General features: G+C 38.7%; 1 protein-coding gene across 11 annotated transcripts in view; it reads left to right on the top strand.

Annotated features, from left to right (window-relative positions):
* The window catches only part of DOCK10 (dedicator of cytokinesis 10), a 165,173-nt gene that overhangs the window by 99,497 nt on the left and 39,128 nt on the right, over positions 1–26,548 (top strand). For all 11 annotated transcript variants that reach the window (XM_074912820.1, XM_074912824.1, XM_074912823.1 and 8 more), the window contains 13 exons: positions 5,837–5,959; positions 7,197–7,276; positions 10,703–10,890; positions 11,520–11,585; positions 12,457–12,549; positions 14,427–14,550; positions 14,702–14,823; positions 15,484–15,570; positions 16,081–16,173; positions 18,147–18,265; positions 21,149–21,218; positions 25,176–25,289; positions 26,266–26,337. In XM_074912820.1, coding sequence (XP_074768921.1) covers positions 5,837–5,959; positions 7,197–7,276; positions 10,703–10,890; positions 11,520–11,585; positions 12,457–12,549; positions 14,427–14,550; positions 14,702–14,823; positions 15,484–15,570; positions 16,081–16,173; positions 18,147–18,265; positions 21,149–21,218; positions 25,176–25,289; positions 26,266–26,337 — 1,351 coding nt within the window. The remainder of the gene's footprint in view (positions 1–5,836; positions 5,960–7,196; positions 7,277–10,702; positions 10,891–11,519; positions 11,586–12,456; positions 12,550–14,426; positions 14,551–14,701; positions 14,824–15,483; positions 15,571–16,080; positions 16,174–18,146; positions 18,266–21,148; positions 21,219–25,175; positions 25,290–26,265; positions 26,338–26,548) is intronic.

Genomic DNA, 26,548 nt, shown 5'->3' with positions numbered 1-26,548 from the left:
TACTCTCTCCTTCCCAACACGGAGTAGGAAGTGAGCTCAGTGTGGTGCTCAGGTGCCCTCTGAGCTCAAACAATGGCAAAGGAAAAAAACATACAGTAAGGTACGGCCATTTGAAAAGTTCATTTATTTTTTTATTGACATACATTTTTGTCAGTGTCCAGTAAGAACAGAAGTATGTGCATGCTCAAGAGAAAAGCAGATAACGTGTTCTGATCTGTCATTGCAAGCTCAAGGGGATAATCGTTAATATTTACTACTTCTGTGTAGCCAAAGGGCCATTCATCAAAATTGTATTGATGGGTGTCTCTTGGGTTGACAGAGCTACTTTTAGCATGTAACAGACTGTACAGTGGCAAGAGGCACTGGCTTGGCATTAGACTGACTTGAAGCTTTTTATTAACTCCGTCCTGCCTTCTTGTGGTCTGTGGCAGTACCATCAGTGATATGTCCTGCAGCTCACTCATGGCTGTAGCTATCTTTAGGTGGCGTGATGTTTGTAACTAGTTCAGGGTTTGGCTAGTTACTTGTGCATGTGGAGAAGGCTAAAACATTCCTCCACATCTTCAGGAAATCTTATCTCAAAGTGTTCTTGCCAATAAAAAAAAAAAAAGTACAGTAAGGTTTTCTTATTTTGAAGGAAGTGCATTTCATTTTCATAGGATTCTCCAAGTGGCAACCCCTAGTTGCCTCTTGGTGAGAGGGAGTAGACAGAAGCAGAGTTCATACTGTGCCGTACCGTACTGGGACGCAGATGCTGGGCCATGTACATGCCATGGCTTTACTGCTCAAGCGCATTACATAGTACAGTGCCTTGGCTCAGAATTGTAGCTGCAGGTCTGTGCTTGCTCTGCCTGAGGGAAGTCTGGCAGACATGAACGAACTTTTTACTTCTATTGCTGTAAGGTGGATAGCACCTTAAATGCTTGTCAAACTAGGGTGAACCAAGAAAACTCTGCTTTTCAGAAGAGTCTCTTCTCCTTTCAGTTCTGTGTTATTTCAGATATTTTATCATTAAAATACCAATTGGCCACTCCTTGGTCATCTCAGACATAGTATTATAACTGCATAAATTTATTTTGTAATAACAGACAACACTGATGTGGCGTAAAGAATAAAATACTGGTTAGATCAAGCTTGCCTAATAAATAGTGCTCCATGTGATTTAAACCTGCATGTGACTTTTCTGAGTTCCAGTAACATGGTATATGATAGCATAAGCTTCCAGTGACCACAGCCATGTGAGCAGAAGTGTTTTCTGTAGATGGATTGCTCTACTTAGCTGCTACTCATCTAAGTGGAGCACAGCATTGCTGCTGCTGGACACAACACTATGTATTGAGTAAATGAACAGATATTTTCTTTTTGGAATTCCATGCAGAATGGTGAATTGGCACAGGCTGGAATGTGGCAAAGGACATAAGGTAGGATGAGAGCAGTAGAGCTCTGTTTGGGAGGAGCTTGATTGTGTGATGCTCAGTACAGTGGGTATGGGAATACCTGTGGGTCTGAGTCTTCCTCAGTCTGTTTCCTTGAGACTTTTTTGTCAATGGAAACCCTTGGCTCTTGTCCCGTACTTTGTCAGTTTCGGAGATGGCAGTGACTTGTTTAATTGAGTATTGTCTCCAAAATTACAGGCTCTTTTTACAATGCACAGTCCAGTCTTAGAAAATAAGGTCGAAAAGGCCTCCCCATTATACTGTATTTTTGCTTTCCCTAGGACAGGATCAAATAATTCCTAGATATGTTCATCTAGCCAATACTTTTGGCTGTGATTTCCTAAATATAAATGGGAATATATGCTTGTGGTGTTAGCAAATGCACAGTGGATTCAACATTTTCCAGTCTTGTTCTGTGTACATTACACAGGTGGCCTGCACATGGGCAGAGGACATAGCTGGGGTTTGAGGACATCCCTCAGTTCCAGCAGGCAGTATTTTTGGATGGTGTCCTAATTCAGTGCTTCATTGCCCACACCATTAAAAACCTTTCCTCTCATCTGTAGAATTAATTACAGAAAATATACTTGGGTGTGTTTATCAGCTCTTAAACCTTTTAATTATAAATCACATTCTGAGATAACATAGTTTAAAAATCATTGACCAAATATACCAAGTGTATGAACTTGCTGGTATCAGTGATGTTGCACAGTATTTAGTTCATTGGGTCAAACTCTGCACTCATTTACATCTGTTTATCTATTAACATTACTCAGGACTCTTTTTGGTAAAAGAGAAGTATAATTTGACCCTATAAAATCTATTTCTATTTTCACAGCTTGAAAATAGAAGTTTCCACAGGAGGCTATCGCACTGCAGGGGAAAAAATGGTTTGGCTGTGATAAATAGCAAAACCTTGGGTTTGGAAATGTGTTTTCCAGTTATTTCATTCTGGCATTAACCACACTCCTGGTTTTGTATGGAAATTTTCCCCCCTTAAAGCAGTTACAGATGGCCATGGTGTAATTTTTTTATATGAACATTCAGGGAGCCAAAATCTTGACAGTTGAGTATTGTGCATGTGACTGAAACTCTTAATTAGCTCATGTGGCATCCAGTTTGTTAGCGTCATCCAAAAGCATGACTCAGGGTTCCGCCCTGATTTCTTGCTGGCGTTGGTAGGATCTGGTGTCTGTATGCTCTTGCAGGTATAATTACAGTATGTGTTAGAATTACAGTGTGTCAAATCAATCTTCTGTTCTCGTATTCCTGCCAGAACTGCCAAAGTTTGCAAGTATGTGCCTGAGCCTACATATAGTAGATGGGGGGGAAACTCCATTCACAGAAATTAGTTTTTACACTCTGCAATTCCTTCAAATCTTCTTTGCCCTTGTAAACTTCATGATTTAGAGGCTAATATTTGAATCCTTCAACAGCTTATGCATCTGCTGGTTTGGTTCTCAGCTGGTGTAGGTTGATGTAGCTGAAGATAGTGAGGCTTCACTGATTTGCAGTAGCTGCAGATCTTGCACTGAATCTCTAACCCTGGAGGTGGGCAATTTTTTCCACAAATAGTAAGCCACTACTTAAAAAGTAGCTTTTTCAATGTTAAATTATGAATATTGTGTAGATTTTCTGTGCTTAAAGAATTTTTATGATTGTGGACTATCAGCTAACAATGTCAGAACAGTAGAATCATAGAAACACTTTAAATACTGAAATGATATTTCAGGGTCTTTAGCGAAATCTGTTAATTTGTTATCCCCTAAATAAACACCTTTAGAATCTCTTCAGGGTTTTATTCTATGAAATTTTTCTTATTAAAATCTCTCTGGTAAATAAGTAACCAGCAGTAAGGAATTGTTAATGTATTAGACACTATTGGACTCCTGGATTGTAGGAGTGTTTTATTACATTTCCTTTTCTTTGATGTGACAGTTGTCATTCTTAAATGCCTTCAGCATGTTCACTGTGGCAAGGAGCACTCTTCCAGTTACTGAACTGCAGATGTAATACACATAATACTTGCTGCTCTGGCAGTTCTTCAGCTTTAATGAGCCAGGGGAATGGAGACACCAGTATAGTCTGACCAGCAGAAGGCCATCTAACTCTTCCCTGAGTGCATAGAACACAGCTGGTTTTAAGCGTTATCTTATTTTCAATGGACATCTAAATTGCTCTTGTCATAAGAGCTTTACATAAATGGATTATTGTGTTTAAGTTGGAGGGGTAAAAGTACTTACCTGTTTTGTATTGTGGATGCCTGGTTTCACGGCTTGAATTTTGTCCTGGGTATATTATTTAGGCTGGGATATGCTGCTGAACTGAGGAGCAGTTCTAGAGGTAGGGTGTATGATAGCTTGGGAGCACTGGGGAGGAGTGGTTGTAGGCAGGGGGACTCGGTAAAGCCCCTCTGATTCCAGACCAGAGCAGCTGGAGGGGGAGAGGTGATGATGCCGTGTCCCTGTGCCTCCCGGGAGGCAGCGCTCAGCACCACTGATGCAGAGTGAGCTGCTTCCAGCACAAACCTATTCTTTTTCCTTTTACACTATAAATATCCCCAGCCCTGCTTTGTAAGTGCCCCTACACCCTGCTGTGCTGAGCAGTGGTTTGCTCGGTGTCAGAGCCTGCACTGGAATTAGTTAAGAAGCTCCAGCAGAGCCTGGGTTTGCTCAGCATCACATTGCAGAGCCCAGTGGCACAGCGGAAATCACTCACAGAATGTTTCAGTCCTCTCTGTTAGTTTGGAGAAGGAAGCAGTGCTGAGTCCAAGAAATAGCATAGTGTTACCAATACTGTAATAATTATTAAATCTTATGATTTTGTCTGTCTTTTTTTTTCCTGACAGCAGTTTAATAGGATTTGTAAAGTAAGTGGTGGCTACCAGAAATTAGGTCTGGTTTCTTCCCAATAACTTAAGATTTTTGACATGGCATGTTGGTGTGGACCTTATTCCCTCTAATGACTGGAGGCAAAAATCTGATAGAAGAGAGTTGATTATTCTCTACAGTTACAAAGAAATGAAATAGTGGTGCCTTTCTCAGTTAGTTAAGTTAAGACATGGTGCATTTATACTTATTCTTGGGATCCTCTTCCAAAGGTTTGCTTCATTATTTTGCATCTGGCAACAATTTGTGCTGGCATCAATTCTTCTTCTTGCTGGCAGCGGAACAGAGAAGTAAATTAAGGAAGCAAGATTGGCCAAATGATTCACAGAACAGCACTTAGTGTCAAGAACATTTTACTTTTGTTAAGCAATGTTTTGCATACTACAGTTGAATCCAAGATTCATTAATTTGGATGGCTGTTACATTATCCAGTCCAGCCAACGTGTGTGACCCTTGGGGATATACAGAGGGCACTGGAATGTCTTAATTAAATCCTGCAAGTGTCAATGAGCAGGAATGGAAATATTTGGGAATGTTTGCACAAAACAGCTGATACTTACTGTTCCCAGCTATAGGCAGATATCCTTTTTTTCCATTTTATGCAGCACTTTGTAGCTGGTTCACCAAAAATATAGTCGATGCTCCACAAACTTGTTTTGTGAAGAAAAGCTAAGCCCCAGTGAGTTGGTCTCTCACTCCTGGAAGAACAGATTTAATGCATAGGAAGATTCAGTAGAGGTCTCTAACCTCGTTCTACAAAAGCATACATTTCTTTATGTGGTGAGATGTAGTGGTTGGGATTTGACATCTTGCTATGATTTCTGTTATTTAAAATAATCATTATTTTCATTGGATAATAACTTCTTGGATGAAACTACCTATTGATGTAATGAGTTTTTCAAAGTGCTTCCTTAGCTTAAGGAGTCAGTCTCTTTGTTGAAGTGAGGAGTCATGTCCTTGATGTGTGAGCAAGATGGTGAAGTCCCATCAGGCTCAGGGGTAGTGGCTCTCAGCCAGGGAAGGTCTCTCTGGGGCTGCCCCAGAGCTTGCCGAGAGGCTGGAGAAGGCATCCTTGCATCCAGGGCAATGGAGTCATGGGTGGGAGTGGAGAGCTGGCTCTGGTGAGATGCTGTACGCTTCCAGCTTTCTCAAGTGAGACTTAGCTACAGAAGAGGAGGAAAAAATGGTGGATGCTGAACTAGATTGTGATCTGTTCTAGCATTAAATCCCAGCAGCTCCAAACTGAGCTGCACCTGAGGTCAGTGGGGGCTATCTACATCGTGTAAGATTAAACAAGGTCTTAAGTCTTTGCAGGCTAGGACTGCATATGCAAGTAAACTGAAATTGCCTATGGCCCTGTAAATGTACAGCTCAGAAGAGCTTTCTTGTGTGAAGCTCTGCAGGGAGCCCTTGAACTTGTGTCAGAATTCAGATCATAACCTTGTTAAAAATTTCAAATGTTCAAATATATGTATGGGTGTTTATAAACATGTCATTTTTCTTTCTTTATAGACCAGTGTTTAAAGATAATCAGGGAAATGTTGACAGAGACTCACGATTCTCACCTTTATTCAGGCAAGAAAGTAGTAAGATTTCCATGGAAGATTTGATTAAACTAATAGCAGAATACAGAAGGTAAGTAACAGTTTTTAATTTTATTTGAGAATATAAAGCTGTGCAGAATTATTTTTACAGCTTTTTTTTCTTCATTTAACACAGTGTGCTGAAGCAGCCATATTAAATTAGTGTTTTTTCAAATTAGACTATTACTTGCCAAAGAGTGCTTTAGGTTGGACTTTCCAGGAAAACTGAAACATCATTTAGCACATTAATATATGTTATCATAACCTAAAGATAGTGATTCCTTAAATTGGCTTCCATCAGGGGAGATGCAGGTGAAGTAACCAACAAGAGAACATTATCTCAGTGGAAAAAAAAAAGAAGAGAGAAAAAAAAGAGACAAAAATGCAAAAATACTCTAATGGTTTCCCCACTCCTTGCTTTTGTTTGAGTCTCCACGACAAACTGCAGAGTGAACATTGAAAGGAAAAAACTTCTCCAAATGTTTGACAGTGTGTAAATTAGTGAATAGCAGTTTGGCTGGATAGTCTTCTACGCAGGTGTAAATGAGCAGAGTCTTTGTTTATACTGGATAAGTGACATGAGAATTGTACCATGAAGTTCTTCCTGTCCCTTCTACTCTAAATATGTCTAGAAATTAATTCATCTAACTTTTGTTCATTTATATAAAATCAAATCATAGGAGGTTTGAATGTCAACTACGGGGATTGGATTTGGCCCTTAATCTCTTGTGCCATTTTACGGGTCAGCAAACTTTACTGAAATTCTCACTACTCTCACTCGAATTGCCACTGCCAGATTTGTCTGTCTACAGCATCTCCTAGATAAAAGGAATTTAGCATCACAGTTTTAGCACTTCTCAAATTGCTTGGGCACGAGGAATGTCTTGGTCCCTTTTTAGCGTGGTGCTTGTAGAAGCCGTGATACTGTGAACTCCTCTTGTCTCAGTGGCCATTGAATTGCTTTTAGAGAACATTTGATTCAGATTTTAGAATGAAATACAAGTAAGTTAATTCTCATAAAGTTGGGCTCATCAGTTTCTTCCTCTTCTACAAAATATGCTATAATATTGCTTGCAAAGAGAAGGTAGGAATGAGGCCAAACCAAATCACATTTCTTTCCTGACGTTGCATTTGATTTGAATGTAATAGCCAATAGGTATATGTTAAATGTGTTTAATATATATTTATATTTAAATCAAAGTCTGTTTTTTATTTTAGAGTAATTCCTATGTTGTGTCTCATCTCCCTTGTTCTAATCTCCTAAAATGTTTTCATTTCTGTCATTGCAGAGCAGAGAAGATTAGTAAAATACAGACTATACCTGGCTGTTTGGAGATTGCAGTTGATTGTGTTCCTTTGGAACATCCAAGTATGGTTCCACTTTATAATTAATTATTATAATTAAATAGGACATTGTCATAGGCTTTCCAGCCATAATTGCTGCCTTGAGACAGTTCTGGCACAACTGTCTGTTGTTGTATAGAAAAATGTATGCAAGGGAGTGTTCTTGATGTGTTTTCATTTAATTACACCATTCTTTGTTTCATCCTGTACCTGTCCAGATACACCCCAGCTATACAGAATAGAAAATTCTGAATCCACATGTGATGAAAGTCCCAGGACCACTTTTTGGTCTGTAAGGGATTAGGCCAAAGAGCTGAGTGGGTTTCTGTAGCTTTAGGTTAATAGCTTTGCACTCTTGATGGGCTGTAGTGCTCATACACTTAGTGAATTAGCATGGATGGAACATGCAACAGGTTTCAAGAATGCAGACTAGATGGAGGATTTCACTCAGAGGCCACTCTGGCATCAGTGCAGCAACTGTTAAGAAAGATGCTTCTGACTGGATCCTTTTATCTCTTCTTAAATTTTCTGTTTCAAGGGACACATTTCTTTGATCCACTGTTGCAAAAAGCTCAGGACAATTGAGTTCCTCTGAAGTCTATCAGCACACATCCTTATATCATCTTAATATGGTATTAGATAAAAAAATAGTTTCACTAACATTTCAAAAGCAATATTGTTTTTGAAATTAAAAGAAACTTATAGCTTGGTGTAGGCAAAATGGTCCAAAGCAACTTGGGCCTTGTACTGTTACCTAACTTGGTGTGCCCTTGTAGCCAAGTGGAAGTCTGGCTTTAAAGGGTATGTGCTAGTAAGATGCCCAGTTCCTGTGGAAAGTCAACGAAAATTTCCTCACTCTAGAGTAACGGCTTTCTTTGCTATGGGAAAAATTTGTGTTACTCTGAGTAAAGCTATAAAATAATTTATAAACTGTACCAGGAAACTTCCATGCTGTAGGATTCGTGAAAATCTCCATGAAAACTTTTCTTGACTTAAGCGAGCTCTGAAGGAAGCCTTGTAATAGCAGCAACCAGTTCTGTTACAACACATGCTTCCCACCCAAAATAAGTCATGGTGGGCTAGTGCTAAAATGCTTTATTGTCAAGAAAAGCCACTGAAAAGGAAGTTGGCCAAAGATCTTGTCAAGAATTTGCGGGTACAGTTGTGTGTCTAGGGACCAGCACTACCTTGCTTCACATCAACATCAGTTTGCATTAGGCACCAGAAGTAGATCTTTGTTTTTATAAGACTTTATTTCTATAGCTACAACAAGAGCTGGAGGCAGTGCTGTATCGGGGGATGTTGTCTGACTGTGTTTAACCTGAAACAAAAAATCTGCCTTTTCTGATGCATGGGGGGGAAGCCAAACTCCCATAACTCTAGCAAAGGGAAAGAGAGAAAAAGCTTCCTGAAGCGGCCACCTGTGCTGCATGGTCCCTGTTTGTTGCCCTTTGCACTGGAAGGTCAGGGCCCCAAAGCTGGCAGTAAGGCAGCAGGTACTGTTGCTGCTACATCCCCTGCTTCCTCCCCTGAAAATACCCATTAAAACACCAAACTGTGAGTGAGTCTCCATTCTTGTGGAGTGCAGTCATGGAGACTAGCTTGTAGCCAAGAGCCCTGTGGCTGGCAGCAAATTGGTCTGTTGCCTCCATGTGCGTGTCTGTGTGATGGAAGTGAGGCATGGAGAGACCAGACCTTCGCAACTGGCTGCAGGAGCCTTCATTTTCTAGCTGGCTTTTTCCTGTTGTTACTGCCTCTGCTCACACCCTACAGGCTATCGCTGCTCTCCTATCTGAGCTATTGTTTTTTAAAAACTTCATTTATTACTTACTCCCCTTTTTGTGCAGTTCAACACTATTTCTGTTTCCCTGTGGATTTTCTACAGGCTACTGGAAGTGCAGTGTGTGGAGGGAAAGACTTCTGCAGAGAGGCCTAAGCACTACATTCTAATCCTTGGGTTAGTCCCTGGATTTCTTGAATGAAAACCAGGGTTAATTATGTTCAAAAATGGACAAAATCAGAACGCTTATAAATAAAGTTTGAGGGGCAGCTGGCCAAATTATAAGATATAACACACCCTCATATTTTAACATGGGTTGCCTGAGATTTGCTCAAACAGAAAGCTACTCGTCTTAGCTTTGTAGGCCAAGAGGAGCGAGCAGAGTCTCCCAAGTACTGAGAATGTTAGAAGCAGAAGAGCAAACCTTCTGAAGTTTATATGTGACCCAGAGTATCTTCACTGACCAACAGAGGAGTTTGCGTGATAATCTACAGGAAATTACTGCAAGTGCTGAGGAGAATAAACCTTCTCATGGCTTCTCTACAGCAGGCAGTGGTAGCTTCTGTCTGACAAATGCAAGTGATTAAATTTAGCTGTTCCCTTTTAATGCTGTTAATTTTGATTACGAAAGACAGAAGTTTTCATATATGGATCTTTCCAGCTGAATTCAGGAGCTGTGTCTGTTGGCTGGGTGTGCAAGTCAATCAGAAACATTCATATTTTTGTGGGCCACAAGATGGGAAGGAAGTTTTCAGTGTCTATTTGAAAGAAAGCAAAGAGAAACACCCTGCTCTAGCAGATGTAGAGCTGCTTGGCTCCTTGCCTGCTTGGGCTGCAGAGGACCTGCGCTATCATGAAACTGGCAATTTCCTCTTTTGCTAGTTTAGAAGGAAGTAAAGTTGGGCATAGTGTCTGCAAGGGATCACCAGCTTCTTTTGGCTTCCTCACCACAAATTGGTAGACTTTTCCTGTGGGTTATTCTAGGGTTTGAGAAATGAATTTGTAGGCAGGACCTTCACATTTTTTTTTCCCAGAAATAGCTCAGGACATCCCTGAATTGGTGACTCTTCTCAACTGCTTTTGTGCCCTTGAGTTCTCCATGCTGAAGTTAAATGTCTCACTGATTTAATGGCACAGGCAGACAAGGTATATTCTATCCATTTTTTATTCTCTCCCTGTCTGGGTGACAGTGCTTATTTTAATCTTCTGTTTCTTGATCTGATTTCAGTTATCCCAATTACATCATATATTTAATCTAGTTCTACACTACTTGTTTCTTCATTTCTTTTATTATGTTATTAGATAATAGAAAAAATTAAATGAGCTACTGAGCTGTAAAATTAATTAGAAACAGCATCACTTAAGTATATTCTGTTGAAACTGTCCATATACCAATGATGGTGTTATGCCATCAAATACTGTATCAAGAGGCTTTCAGTGCTGTACTGTTTAATTCAAGTGAGATAAATCGTTTAAGAATGATATCTTGTAATTGTTCTGAAGTAACACAGATGCAATTTAAGGTAGGATTTGACCTGTTGTATCTCATCATTACTTATTCCAAGTTAAGGCAGGATTTTACTTGTTCAATCTGGATCTTACTTATTCTTAGGAGTAAGACTGTAAAATGAAACATAATATGTGATGGTTTTCTTTTCTGTTCTTTTGAAGACTGTGTAACTTCATCTTTTATTCCAATCAAGCCATTTAATGACATAAAAGAGCATCAACCTACAGTAGAAGTTGAGGAGTTTATACAGGAATCAACAAAATATTCTCGACCTTACAGAGTATACAAGAACCAAATCTACGTATATCCAAAACACCTCAAGTATGATAGCCAAAAATACTTCAACAAGGTATAGTATGTGACTAGTTCAGGCCAACATTGTGTAGTAGTGTACTGCAAGTGCTCTCATTGAAATGAAGGAGTACTGATCATAAAGGAGGGGAAATAGTGATGCGAGTCACTGACTTGGCTTTCGATCTTTTTCAGTTTTTGCCATCATAAAACATTGGTACAATTTTAATGGAACAAATCTATAGATTAATTTTAAGTTGTGTCAGTGATTCAAAGAGACATAATGTGCTAATAGCTTTTCACAGTTTTCAGAAGGGCTTTATTTTAATGAAATTATGTGTGCAGATAAAATTAATCTGGATAATATTTATAGTCCTTTAAATGAAACGTGCGTTTTCATGATGATTGAAAATTACCTGTGCTTGTCCTTAATTAAGTGCTGGTCACTTTATAATCTGCTTCTACACAGTCAATTTGAGGCCTGGCTTGCATTTTGCCAGTTCTTCTTGGAAATACTATTTCTAGTGATATCACTGTGACTTAAAGGTATTTTTAAATGTTGATACATCATCTGCATGTTTCTCCTAGATTTTGAAAAGAACTTATTTCAGCCCTTTTATAGTTTGCCTGTGTTTTTATTGGTACCCTGTTTCTGATCTAAGCTTTAAGATGTTCCTGTCTTTTCAGGCACGGAATATAACAGTGTGCATTGAATTTAAAAGCTCTGATGAAGAAGGAGCAAAGCCACTGAAGGTGAGCCACAACAAGAATATATTCAGAGAACAATGTTTCTGAGGACATTATTTATAAAACCCAGGAATCAGGTCTATACTAACCCAGAACAATTAAAGAGTGAATGTTGTCGTGCATCATTCTACATTTGCACTGTGGTTCTGTTTGATCCCAGCTGGTCATGATTCTAGCTCACAGTGCCATTTTACAGTGCCAGCTTTCTGACTGGTGGAGAGGAAAGAGGACAATATTGGAAAACTTAACCATTCTTTACAGTGCAGCTTGCTTATTCTAAAGTTTACCATGTACCCTACATTTCTCACTGAGCTCAGGACACTTGACTGGAAAGAGTGAGGCACAAAATTAGAAGAACCTTAGACTTAGTTCTTAACTTTGCTGTTGATGAAAGGCTATTGCTTAGTATTGTTGTACTGTAGCTTCCCCACCAATAAATAAAGTTGCCATCACTCAATAAACAAGAGCCTCCAGAATGGACTCTGTCAGCAAGGAGATTGTTAACTGGTGTAGCTTTTGTAACATTGAAAAGACAGTAAAGGCATTGTGTTGTGTATTGAACTGCATAAAAGTGAAATAGCCTTTGTAAAGCTTTTTACAGAGAACTCTGAAATTGCTAACAGCAAGGAAGAAGTCTAAAGGGACTGCATTGCTTAGTAGAATGTAGGGTAGTTTTCACAGAATCAATGGACTTTTACTGGAACTCTATATGAAAAATTGCAGGTTTGAGCACTTAAAATATTTCTTTTAATATTTGATCAAAGTAATTACCGGTCTTCCATGATATTTTTTTCAATGTTTGTGCATATTAGATATACCAAAACTAGTATCATCAGCAGAATTTCACAATGTAATTAAAGCATGTTACTTTTATTAGTGTATTTATGGGAAGCCAGGTGGACCATTATTTACAACGGCAGCCTACACCGCTGTGCTACATCATTCCCAGAATCCTGATTTCTATGATGAGGTCAGTCTGCTTTTTCTTTCATTAAATGTCTGCCAATCCCCCATATTTGCCAATGAGACAGAAAGACATGTAAAGAATACTTCTGTTACAATTGCTTATGTATCTGGATGGACCTGTGTTATGTAGATTTACATACAGTCTCACGTTTTGGGTTTTTTCTTAAATCAACTCACTGAATCCTTCTTTTATAAGATGTTCTGAGTACAGTTAAGAAGCTGTAGAATTAATTAAGAACAGTCTAGCTTTCTAAAATGCATGTCTGGATCACGTTAAGGGTCCAGCTGCGTCTCTGGATTTAATGGAAGCAGTAAACATTATGTTGAAGGGTGGAGCCAAATGTCAGAATAAATCCCTTTCTGAGATACAAGATCTGCACTGGAGCATTTGTATTAATCCAGTGGTCTGAACAGAATGTACAGTGACGCGTAGTGGCTGCAGCAAGTCATTTAGCTGCTGCTTTTGAGATTCCAGCTACAGAATAAACTTCATACGTTGGCCTTTGCCAAATGTTAGTCGCACATGCATCTTTACATTTCACCAACACAAAGTATGGATTCCCCAGGCTTTCTGCAAGTGAACTTAATTTCACCCTTTCAGTGACTAGTGTGTTTGATGGCCTGTGAATGTCATGTGTCTGTTATGGATTTTCCACTACTGCTTTATGTGTAGTCATAAGCCTAGCAAACAGGGTTAGTATATAGCCAGCATTTTCCAAACTTGTTGGCTTGATTTTGAAAAAACTTCCTTTTTCAGTTTAAATTTATTTTGATGAAAATGGCAGGGACAACACCAGCAGATGATGTACAACTACATGTGAAGTATCAGTTTTAAGAGTCATGTTTAGGGACAGAGGTGGAACTTAAAGCATTACATCTTCAGAGATCGTGAACCTCCCACTACTCTTTGCAAGCAGTGTTTTGACACATCTGAAAATATCCTTCATGTGATGCTAGTGAGCCATCTGGTTTGGGCAGATTACTTTCAACCTGAACAAAGAGCTGAATTCAGATCTTAATAGGTGATTTGCCTGGAAGAGGTGTGCACCTGTCCTAAGTGTTTCTAGTATAGCAAGGGCAGACTTTAAAAGAACGTAGTATGTTATCAGAAAGTTGTCTTGATCTCCATGTCTGAATTTCCATTTCATATCTATGTTTATGGCATTAGATTCTTACCCATAAGCTGATTTAACACTGGAAGCATTTATCAACAATTTTAAACCTTACTTTAAGCATAGGATCAGCTTGGATAAACTTTATCATAGCTCACAAGGGCAAGGGGTCTTTTTTATTAGTTCCTATGGTAACATGTTTTGATTACTTTGTATTTTTATTCCAATAGGTTGATAATACCTCAAACCCACTCTGTAGGGATTCATGGATGACATGATATGGGATTTAAGACTGAGCAGAAATTGTAAATAAAAGTTTATTTTCATGTCAGCCTTTTTTACTTGGTCTTTGCCATGAAATGATGAAGCAGTAGCAGAGATGTCATTTTAGTTTTTGGTTTTATCACCCTTAAAATATGAAAATGGTAATGATTATTTATAGCTGCTAGAGTGCAGGTGATCGCTTCTAAGCAGGGTCCATCACTCTTTAGTTCTGTCTTCTTTCATCTTACGCTCTTTCATCATAAATACAAATATTCATCCACAAGACAGGGAGGAAAAAAGCTGTTTTAAGTAAAAGTGATGGATGATCATCCTAAACTATATCTTTAAGAGAACATCTATTACCCATGCAGACAAACATTAGCCAGTAAAGACAGGGTGTGCTTAGACCTCTGTGTAGAGAGAGATGTCACTCATTTAGACCATCTCTGATGCCTGGTTTAATCGATCATTAAACTAAAGCAAGGTGTAACATTTTACATTTCAGGTGAAAATTGAACTTCCCACTCAACTCCATAAGAAACACCACATTCTGTTTTCATTTTATCATGTCACCTGTGACATAAATGCAAAAGCTAATGCCAAAAAGAAAGAGGCTCTGGAAACACCAGGTACCTGTAGTAGAATTACTTTCAATTATAAATATAAATAATATACGTTCAAATAAGGATTGCAGAATTTCTGGCTGGATATTATTGTCTTCGTTTGAACTTAGGAAGCTTGTTTTTCTAAAGAGTCATACTGATTTGTTCTTGTACACAGTGGGATATGCGTGGCTTCCTTTGTTGAAAGATGCCCAGTTAGCTTCCCAAGAACACAATGTGCCAGTGGCAAGCAGTCTGCCTCCCAATTACTTGAGCCTTCAAGAACCAACTAGTGGAAAGGTATTAATTCATACTTTCATATTATTCAAATAGTGCAGAGCATTGGTTTGCAAATGGTTTACATGAGATGAGATTTGCATTTGCACTTACCTGGAAGTATAAACAATAAATATGGTATCTGTTGTAGAATATTCACGTGCATGTCACTGGGTATGTAAACTAATGTGTGTGCCACTGTGCTGAGAGTTGTATGTTGCTGAGTCACAGGTGTATAGGGAAAAAGTGTGTTTTATAGCTGTGTGTTCTACAATATGATACCTAACTTCTCCAAAACATGAATGAGAGTGGTCAAAAAGAACTCTTTTCACTGAGGCCATGACATCCATTCTCCAGCTGATGTAATCCATGATCATGATTCATTCTCCAGTTTTGTGGTGTGATATCATATTTTCTCACTGATCCTGTCCAGTTTGGATTATTTCTGCTTCTTTGTGTTTGTTTTACTATTGTCATGAGGACAGGGTGGGGCAGGGATCTGGTCACTTGAATTATAATGTTCTTGGGCTTGTGTTGAAAAGTGGGTTTGTATTGCAATTGTTCTGCAGTTGTAAGAGCATAGTAGCCAGCACAGTTCATGCATGTGCAAAGCTATGCAGTTAAAATTTGATGCAGACTTAAGTAAGTAGGAAATAAGTGGGAAATTCTCTTTTGTTTTAATAGCAGATCGGCTGTGATGTAAAATGGGTAGATAGTGGGAAACCACTTTTCAAAGTCTCTACTTTTGTTGTATCCACAGTAAATACTCAGGTAAGCCAAATTCCTCTTAGCTCTGTTACCTGCTTGCAAACAAAAAATGTCAAGGAGTCAAAATCTTGTATTAATTACTTTCTCTAACATTTAAAGATTATTTGAATGTAGAAGGGCAAGATGACAATGGTGGAATACACACTTCAAGGAAAAATACAAATTATTTAAGATTATACCAACAGAATAATTGTGGAATATCAGTTTAAACAGCAAGAAAATAAACTGTGAGCACCAGGAAGGAAAAAAACCCCTGGCCATTGAAATCCCTTAGATTGTAAGGAAAAAATTAATTGCTCACAACACTGAAAAAAGGAGTCATTAAAGCACCTACAAATAAGTTGTGTATAGCAAGTTGTGGTGGCCAATGGGTTGGGCTAAATAAGTTAATCTTTCTTTCTGTGTCTTATGCTTAAGGCAGTAGGGACCAAGTCTGTTCTTTGGTATCACAAGCGATTGCTGTAACCAATTTATGGAGCTGAATTCTAATCCTTTCTATAATATAAATTTTAGGATCCACACCTGAATAACTTTTTCCACCAGTGCCAAGAAAGGGAAAAGGATCTATCCCAGCCTCCTACCTCAAACTTTATCAATTCTTGTAAGGTAAAGTAACCTGCAGCACAAAGTGTGCTATAAAATTGTATTTAGGGCTTTCTCTCAACTGTTCCATCACTGTGCAATTCTAAACATGGCATAGACTTACCAGGAGGCAGCAGGTCCATGACAACCCCAGTTCAGCTTACTTGATGTGACAGATGTGTTACTGGTCATGGAACTGTCTCCCATCCCTTCTCATTTAGAACATGGCTGCATCTGCCCATCAATTTTGGTAATCCAGCCTATGCCAAGCTCAAATCCTGTGAAATGATGGTGTGATGTTGCTCTAGGAACAGCCGGGAAAAGGAGCTGTAGCCAGTAGATCTGCAGTATTCCTGCTAGTCCTCACTTGTTTTAGATACATTGTATGCTTACCTCCTACTGGGCTCTTCCTACTTCACTCTAAAAAGCTGGATGCTATCCAGAGGGCTGTTTAGGGTATTTTGCATGTATAAATCAAGAGTGCTTGTTGCCTGTCATGTTCTGAAATCAGAAAGAATGTAACCTTTCTGCAGAGATGGAATGAATAAGCAAGAACTGCATAAATGTGACTGTATTCAGTAGAGGTCAAAAGCTGTGAGAAAGGAGGAGTGTATGAAGCAAATTAGAAGAGCAGCAAGTAAATGTAGGAACATGATTCTTTACCTGTTAGTGAATGGGGAAATTCAGAGTTCTTGCTTTGCAGTTTGCTTACTGAACTTTACCAGCAAGATAAACAAGAAGACTGGAGGGTAGCTGAGACACTGTTCTACAGTTCTGGCCCTAAAATATCATACATACGATTTTTACTTAATATTTTTCCTTTTAGTGGTCTGTAAAATCTATTAGATGTTTTGAGGTCTAAATGTTACAGCATGTAGGTGCTGTCCTCCTTTCCTTTGTTGTTAATGTTTTGAGTGTACTGTTTGAGTTACCTTAATCGGATTTTGTAAAGCTGTTTGGGACAAGATTTTTGCTTTAGTAAGCAAACAATAAGTTCAAATAAATCACAGCAGTTTTCTGTGCAAGTCCCTAAAGGTGGCTACTACTTTTGTTGATAGATGTAGGTAGACCTGAAAGGGGTTGCCTTTTTTTTTTCTTTTAAATACTGTCTTGATTTAAATAAATAATTAAGGGATATTTTCAAAAATCAAAGCATCGCTGTTATTTAGAGGTTACACATCTGCAGAATGAAGTCCTTAACTATTAATTTTTGGGAAGCCATTGAGCATACTGGACAAAATTTAGGAATCTGTGAAAGCTTCACAACTTTCTAAACAGTCAGTTACCTAAACTGCCAGAATTGCACTGTTCTTTATTTGCTGTTTATAGTTTACCTTCTAAAATATCTTAAGTAATTTTATTATAAAATAGAGACAATGTTGTATGTGACAAAGGACCAACTATGCAATATGACCAGGGAATAAGTAATTTTACCCAGAGTATTTTGCTTTTATTTATAAATCACTAATACTTTTGAAGAAGTTCTGAAATGATTTGGAAATGACTGAAATGAAAAACTAGGAGGAATTCAAAGGAGGGGTTTTCTAATTAAAAGCTCAATATCCTCCTTGATCAGAGAAGATAATATAATGTCTGTCCAGTCAGGTTAGAGTGCTACTTTTTACCAACATACTTTTAGCATTACTATTTTAGCCACAGCAAGTTCAGTTTATCAAATCTCTGCATAAAAAGAATGACTTTTCCTAAAAGTATTAGGAAATGCATGTTTGGTTTCTTTTCTTTTTTTTTACCTTAGGTCAGGGTAGAGGAAAATATTTGAATTCTGAAATGTGGACAATACCTACAGTTGTGTTGCTAGTCACATTTAAAAAAAAAAACTCCACGGGGAACCAGTCCTCTGCTTAGTTGTCTTATTTTCCTACTGCTATTACACCAGTGGCCGCACTACATTTTACCTGCTAAAGCAGAAAAGCATGTAATCAGCTTTCATTTCTTGTATTGGAAATCTCTCATTTTCTTTCTTTTATCCATTACAGAATTTGCTGAGGATTGAGAAGATCCATGTAATTATGAATTTTCTTCCTGTAGTCCTGAATCAACTCTTCTGGGTTTTGGTGCAAAACAGAGATGATGAAGTTACAACAGCTGTGACAAGGTATCTTAATATTTTCTGTATGAGGAAAAGAATTCACTCTAGAATGCAAGTGTAGATGTTAGTCCAATGTAGCTGCTCTTGCAAAGGCTGACTGACATTTAGACTGTAGTACTATGATATTTAGACTTTAGACTTTAGTGACTGCTTCCCCCTTAACACAGGGCTCTGCAAATAATGCATGGAAGAGCGTGTTATCATGTGGCTGACTCTGATACCAACCAGGAAGGCATTGACCATGGTGGACTGTCTCTGTACCCTGAGGCAATCATAGGTAAAGGTCTCATTCTTAAGGAGCTAAGTGCTTCCTAATAAAGCTGAATGTCAGTTTTGGTTTACGTTTGGGTCTGAGGGTGAGGAGTTCAGCATAGGAAGAGCCTAGCATCTTGCTACATCCAATGCAGAGTCAAACAACTAGGTCACAATGTTCTGGGGCATTTTTTAATTAGAATATATCAGCAATAACTGAAGAGCAATGGAAGCATTTTCCAGTGAGCAGGCAAACAGCTGGAATGATTTGCTGAGTCTCTCACCCCTCACATAATGAAATTGTCTTTATTGATGCTGTTAATCAGGGCAGCAGAAAAAAAAATACTGGAGAGATTAATATTGGTCTCTGCAGGAGGGCATAAAGTTGCATTGCATTTTCTTTTGGCCATGGTCGTGTTTTTGTTGTACTTCTGTCAGTAGCTATACATGAGGACTGCAACACAACTAGTAGGAAAAAATGACAACTGTCCTCAGCAACCGTGTTGGACTAGTCTGCTGTCAGTGTATTTTCTTTCTTTCCACAGATTGTTCTTCAGAATTAGTTCCTGAAGAAAGATTAATTAGGAAAACTTAAAGGATCAAGGAAGCAAAATTCCTAATCTTAACCTTGGAAATCTAGAGTTTTAATATCCTTTTATTAAAGGATCATGGCATCTTGCAGGGCAAAGTCCAGTTTTAGCACACCTAGGCACTAGGATTTGAAGAAACTTTCCTTGTAAACATCTTTGATGTCATCACTGCACACTGTTTTCAAAGGGAGAGAGGCAGTCAGACCTTTGTTCAGGACCCCTTTATGACCAACAAATCAACTGATGTTGAGACTGGATAGAGAATGAAGAACTGTTTCCCAGGCTAGAATTTCAGTGCCAGTTAACTGAGTGGAAAAGAAATGCTATAGAAGAAGCAGCTGTTCAAAAAATGATGATATGGATAAAGATGATATGGAAAAATTGAAGGGTGTTAATTTTTATATGCTTCAGACTTTGTCTATACACCCAACTGGCCAAAAAAAAAGAAAAGAAGGATTCTCAGTGTTTTTCTGTATGTGTGGTAGCTTTTGTGCTGGTAGAGTTGATGTCAACAGGAATGTGCACGTCTGCTGTGTGTGCCATTCATTGATGTGTCCTGTATATACACACATTGTATTTTGTTCTGAATAGCTTGAAGCAGCTTGTGTTGAACATACTAAAAGCAACAACATCAGAATGAGAGCATAGATTGGCTTATGTGCTGGGGAGAAAACACTATTCCTTTTATTCTCTTATGGTTATTTACTTGTCTGGGGGCCCAGTCATGTCATCATTTTTCTCTCATCTTTGTCAGAACTCATTTCAGTTTCAAATCAGAATATAGGCTGAAGGATCAGAATGGGCACAACTAATTTTGTCATAGCTTTTGTGTTTTGCTACGAGTTTTACTTCTACTAACAGCAAGCAATGAGATATATGAAAAATACTGACTTAACAGAATTACAGAGCTTTTGAATCCAATAATAAGAATTGGCAGTAAACACTCAGATCACCAGGCTCATCAAAACGACTACTTGTAGGTGGACCACATTCACAGGCATGTTAATAATTCATTTTAGTCATACTGTTATTATGCATACCCCTGATTCAGTAATTTTTGACATTTGAGAATCATGAACTGTTTCCTCCTTGTTCTTTTAACATAAAAATAAGATTATAAAATTGTAGAGTCTTTTTTATATTAAATATCCTGAAAAAATGAGATCCCAATAACCAAGAGGAAATCTCATGGTTAAGTTGAAGAAGATTTCTTGCTCAAACTTGTGTTTTCTGAAGTAGGATGATCTCAAACAATGATGACTCAGGTACAAATTAAAGAGAAAACTTTGCTGAAGCATTTGGTCTCAAGCAGTGCTATCTCTACTTTTAGTAGAAGCTCAGGTTGTGAGAGGTTGCCAGCATGACCCAGCCAATTTTCTTCCATGTTGCTGATCTGCAGAAACTCGAAGCATCTATAGTTGCACCAAGCGTCCAGCCTCTCCCCCATGCGCAGTAACAAGAGATTGCTGTGCTTGGCTTTTTGTTCCTGAGTGCTTGGACACTCAGGCTGGGGCTGAGTCCAAGGTTATGGTCAAACAGTGCAGGAGAGGTGCTTGAGCCTAGGCTTGTGTTCATCTTTGATTAACAGTGCCATCATAAGCAAAGTATCAGAGCTTTAGAGAATTACCAAGACCTGAGCGAACCTGACAAATAGCATTCCCAGAGAAAGAGGCTTTTGCCTCTCTGTTTTGTTAACATACTCTAATTTTTCTTATTCCTAATCATCCAAGGTCATATAAGCTTTAGTTAGTTAATAGTTTTCTTTTGCTGTAATGTCAGTACAGGTATAATAATGAAAAACAGGTGCATTTTGTTAGACAAATGCATATATAACAGAACAATCCATGCAAGTGGAAGGCCCAAGGAGTTACTGTTTTTTCCCACTGGTATGGTTTCTGCACACACTATTCATCATTTGGATCACATCCCTCACGGACTGTTTCAAATGAAGTTACAATAACAGAACAATGTGATGCATTAGGTAAGCTTTCTCTGCTTTATGAAATAAAACAGCTCAATTTTTACTTTCTTTTTTTTTGTCTTGCAGGGTTCTTACTAACATTGTTGCTAAGTGTCATGAGGAACAACTAGACAACTGTATCAATTCTTATGTGACGGTATGATTGTTGCTATGTTGTTAACTATTTTACGGGAAGGGGGGCTGGGTTTCTGGGGATTTTGCCTGTTTACTCTTAGTTGAACTTGTTTGTAGCTTTCTCTGCATTTGCATCATAGCTTTCTGCCACTAGTGACTCTGGTTAGGAAAGTAATGTAAGGTTTGGAAGAGGCTGAGTCAACTCTCCTCCTCTGCCATAAGTTTCTTGTGTCACCTTGAACAAATTACGCTGCCTCTCTGTGCTTTAAGGGCACACTGTAGAGCAGGGACACTCCATAGAGTGTCCTCCTTCACCAAACTCGACTGCATCCTGGCTCACAACCTTCTTCCATTGAGGAGGACAAAGGGCTGCTCATGTTTCCTCTCCATGGTGCAGCTTCCTTTCCATAGGACGCCAAGTTGAGCAAGCACAGGAGGAGAAAGCTGCACTCTTAAAGGCTACCAGGTTGTGGGAGAGACAATTCCCCATAGTCAGTTGATAACTAGAGCTTACCTTTTAGAAGCAAGACCCTAGTACAAATGGAATTCCAGGGAGCTTCTAGAAGCATAGGCTTAGCGTTAAGGTCTGTGAAATGGTGTTAAATTCAGAATTTCCCACTTTGCACAGTTTAAGAGGAGGGAAGGGGGAGATAAGTATGTGAAAGAAAAAGAAACTTTAGCTGGATAGATACCAGAGACATTTAATGTAGTTTGCTTGCAGTTTGCAGCACTCCTCTTGACTGTGTTGAGATGTATCACTTTAAAAAATCTGGCCATCTGTATTATTCATGTACAGGTAGATTTCATGGAATCACAGAATCATCTAGGTTGGAAAAGACCTTGAAGATCATCCAGTCCAACCATTAACCTAACACTGACAGTTCCCAGCTACACCAGATCCCTCAGCGCTATGTCAACGTGACTCTTAAACCTTTCCAGGGATGGGGACTCCACCACCTCCCTGGGCAGCCCATTCCAATGTTCAACAACCCATTCTGGAAAGAAATGCTTCCTAATATCCAGTCTAAGCCTTCCCTGGGGCAGCTTGAGGCCATTACCTCTTATCCTATCACTTATTACTTGGTTAAAGAGGCTCATCCCCAGCTCTCTGCAACCTCCTTTAAGGGAGCTGTAGAGGGCGATGAGGTCTCCCCTCAGCCTCCTCTTCTCCAGACTAAACACCCCCAGTTCCCTCAGCCGCTCCCCGTACGACCTGTGCTCCAGACCCTGCACCAGCTCCGTTGCCCTTCTCTGGACAGGCTCGAGTCATTCAATGTCCTTTTTGTAGTGAGGGGCCCAAAACTGAACACAGGAATCGAGGTGCGGCCTCACCAGTGCCGAGTACAGGGGTAAGATCCCTTCCCTGTCCCTGCTGGCCACGCTATTGCTGACACAAGCCAGCATGCCATTGGCCTTGTTGTCTTGGCCACCTGAGCACACTGCTGGCTCCTGTTCAGCCGGCTGTCAATCACCCTCCAGGTCCCTTTCTGACTGGCAGCTCTCCAGCCACTCCTCCCCAAACCTGTAACGCTGCTGGGGGTTGTTGTGGCCGAAGTGCAGACGTGCTGAAGAGGTACTTCTGGGTGCTCTTCATGGTTGCAAGATAACTGCATGTTTCTTAGGAAGCTATAGTTTTTTAACTCGGCTTCTGATTATTTTCTTAAGCCATGATTTTAGTTTCAAGATCCTGTGTCTTTGCATGTGCTACTGTACATAAATTCTTTTCTCATCTGTAAAGTTTAGATTCTTGTAACCATTCTGTGTTTACTCAACTTTTTTCATCCATTATTGTTTTGAAGAAAAATATATAGAATATATATGGATATGTTCTGTGTATGGAGTTTGATTCCAGGCAAGGTGTAGCATGACTTAAAAAGCCAAAGGAGTGGCCTCTTTAAAGATGATCTCCTTCTTATCTTTATCAATTCAATATCCATTAAATGAATGTGAATATTGCTACTGGCCAGCAAGTATCTCATCAATAGTATATTTGGGTAACAACTTTGTAAACTGAGAATTTTATGAAGAAGCATGTTTTTAAGTAGAAGAATATGTTAACTGCTGTTACTGGCATGGACAGAAAAATTAATAGACAAATGAATCTCATTTAAGGGTGTTATACTTCCACCCATCCCCCTGTTCACTTGCCTTTATTTTTTTCTCTCCCTTTTAATTTCAGCGGAGAGGGCTGGAAAATTTTGTTCTAGCCTTACTAGATGAATCAGTCATGAGTAAATTGTAATATATTTTGAGTTTTATGTTTATTAACTTATTTGTATATTTCAAATAGCAGCATAGAGGAGAATTGCAAGTTGTTAGAAGAAGTGAAGTAGATATTGCCATCACTTTGCCTCTTGGCCTGCTCTGGTTGCAATGAGAGATCCCCCACAGTCATGGAAAGAAACCATGAGTGACAAATGTCTGTATGGGCTTCTGGCTGTAATGATATTCTGATTCACTGGGCAACAAGTAGTTTTCATAACGTACATTTCATTTGTAGATTATGAGTAATATATGTGACATAGGTCTTGGGGGGTTTTTTGTGGGTTTCTAAAATTAAATTTAGGAACAAAGTGAAAACAAATATATTCCTGATGAACTCTAAAATTTTAGCATATTCATGAAAAAATAATAGGAGTTAAACTAGTAAATGGGAAAATTGTTTTAATTTCAGTGTTGACAACTGTTGGTTGATATTTCCATGTGTATGGAAAGTAAATGCAGTATGTATTTACTTTCATACTTCATGAAAGTATTTGTTTACAGGTGATGCTTCTCAGCATCTTAGTAGTCAAATTTTAGTTTTGGATACTCTGATTTAAGCACAGAGGAATTCTGCTGAGGTCCAGCAGAAATGTTCAGGTTCCAAAATAAATAACCTATGTCACGTTTAAATGTAGTTAATTAAATGGGTATTAAAACCTGTTCTACTCAATAACTTTTCAAAATTGCAACACCTATTTCAGCTAAATATCTTTGAAATAACACGTGATTATTAGGCCACGCCAAAAGTCCATTTATCCTGTTTTCCCATTTCCAGCAGCAGCCAGAAGCCAATAACTGTTAATTTATTTTATCCATCTGTAAGGAAATTAATACCTACTTTAGAAATGCTGTTTTGGGAATAGGTAAATTGAGAATTGAGTCACTCAGATACAACAATAATGGGAAATTACGCCGATTTAAATAACTGGACCCGGAAGTGTCAAACTGCATAGGGAGAAGCTTATGGCATCTGTTTTGGAAATAAGGCTGACTATTAATAAGATATTTTCAAGTTATATTCTTACCTTTTCAATTCAGTCAGGTAGGTAAAAGAAATTTCATCACAACTGATGCACTAGCAGAGCTCTTGCTTTAGGGAAGGAGTAATGGATCCCAGTACCAAATCAGTTTAAAATGTTGAATAAAACTCACACTAGATTTATGAATTTTGAGTGACTTGGTAGATAAATTCCTTTCTTGAGGGCTTGACTTCTAAAAGGGGTATAGTTTTCCCCTTCTGTCAGTTCCAGTGGGTGCTCTACACCTTTCAGGATGAAGAGTTGTTGCCAGCTCTGACTAGCTGTTGCCATGGGAAGAAAGGAGCAAGTGAAAGTGGCCTTGACTAGGTGGGTGAAAAACCCTCCGTACTTTCTCTGCCTGCCTATTCTTTTTTTCCCCTGGTGAATGGCTTGAAAGACAGTTTAGAGGTGTCGGGATCCTATGCCTTGCTGAAAAAATAAATTGTAGCACTGATTTTAAGCAGAAATTCCTCTTGGTTCACATTAAGCTGAAATCAACAGGAAGTTGTGTTTAAAAATGTGCCGTTACTGCTAAGGGAATTAAACTTTATGCGAATGTGTTGTTCATTCAGGTTATTTTGGTGGCAAAGATTGTCAGCTGTTAGTGATGTATAAATAATTTATCTTCTCCTGCTGAGGTTTTTATGTTTGTCTTAATGAACATTTTGATATTTTTTTTTTTTTCCCATCTTCAGTATGTGTTCAGGACCAAATCGTTTGAAGAAAGGACTGTTCATGAGGAGCTGGCCAAGAATATGACTGGTCTTCTGAAATTAAATGACCAAGTAACAGTGAAACAGGTTTTAAAGGTGAATGATAGCTTGATTTAGGATACTTTGTTTTCATTTTTATCTTGGAAGATGCAGGGAGAATATTAATCTGTAAGTAGGACATTTCTGTCTGATTTCAGCTGCTGCCTTTGATTGACAGTGACCAAAATGAGAATGATTGAGGTTTCCTGAGGTTTCACATATCAAACCAGGTCTAAGAAATTCGTACATGTGCAGGGACCATCACTGAGCCTGTCAGTTATGGTATAAGAGCTAGGCAGTCCAGTTTGAGAGTTCCCAGTGGCAAAAATATGTTCAACTAGTTAGAGTGAACCAGTTCTGATTTCCTGTGCTGATTTCCTATGCTAGAATACCAAAAATAGGCTGAAAAATGCAGAAAAGCTGGCCTGCAAGGAACCTTGGCCATGCAAAAGTACTTGTGGTTGCATTTGTTGTGGGGTTATTTTTTTTTTTAATTTGTAAGCTTTTTGAGTGTAGTTGTTTCACATATCTCCTGCAATATGTGAGGATACAGACATTAATATGTATCTTACCTGTTCACTATAACAAATGGTATTTGAAGAACCAATCTGTTTATCTTTTGAACAAGTACCATTATTCTGGACCAGATTACCAATCTGGAACTAACAAAGCAGTTTATTCTGATTTTCTGTTCTCTGAGGTTCTCTGCATCATGCATTTCTGCCAGTTACCTTCAAACAATGAAGATAGTGCTCAGCAGGAATGGAAGGATTGTAGGAGTGGTGTTTGCAGGCTCCTTACTGCACAGAGCCACAGCGACAAAGTGCCTGAGAATGGCTTCAGCTCTCTTAAGGACATTATCTAATGTTACTCACATACATGGCACTTAGGCTCTTTAATTTATTTGTCATGTAGAGTTTATCTTTGTGCATTACTGAGAAATGTAATCCATCTATAAGGAATGGTAATGCATCCTAAAGTATTTATGAGATAATCTTTTTTCCTTATCGCTTTTTTTCTTTCTTTTGAACAGCATTCCTGGTTCTTCTTTGCGGTTATCTTGAAATCAATGGCACAGCACCTGGTTGATACAAACAAAACAAAGGTTAGTATATATGTGATCTCAATGAAGTAGGCAATCAGTCACTTAGGGAAAATATAAATTCTAGAATCCTGGGAAATACACATACTTGGACTGCTCAAAAAAAAAGAAATGCTGTTATGCTTTGTATAATATTGGTTTTACCCACAAAAACATTGTATTACCTACTAGGCTCAAACCTATTCTGGTAAGCCAAAAATACAGTTGCATCAGC

Source organism: Athene noctua, chromosome 8 (assembly GCF_965140245.1).
Source record: "Athene noctua chromosome 8, bAthNoc1.hap1.1, whole genome shotgun sequence".
Taxonomy (NCBI): domain Eukaryota; kingdom Metazoa; phylum Chordata; class Aves; order Strigiformes; family Strigidae; genus Athene; species Athene noctua.
The sequence above is the reverse complement of the archived record's forward strand: the minus strand, read 5'-3'. Positions and strand labels throughout refer to the sequence as shown.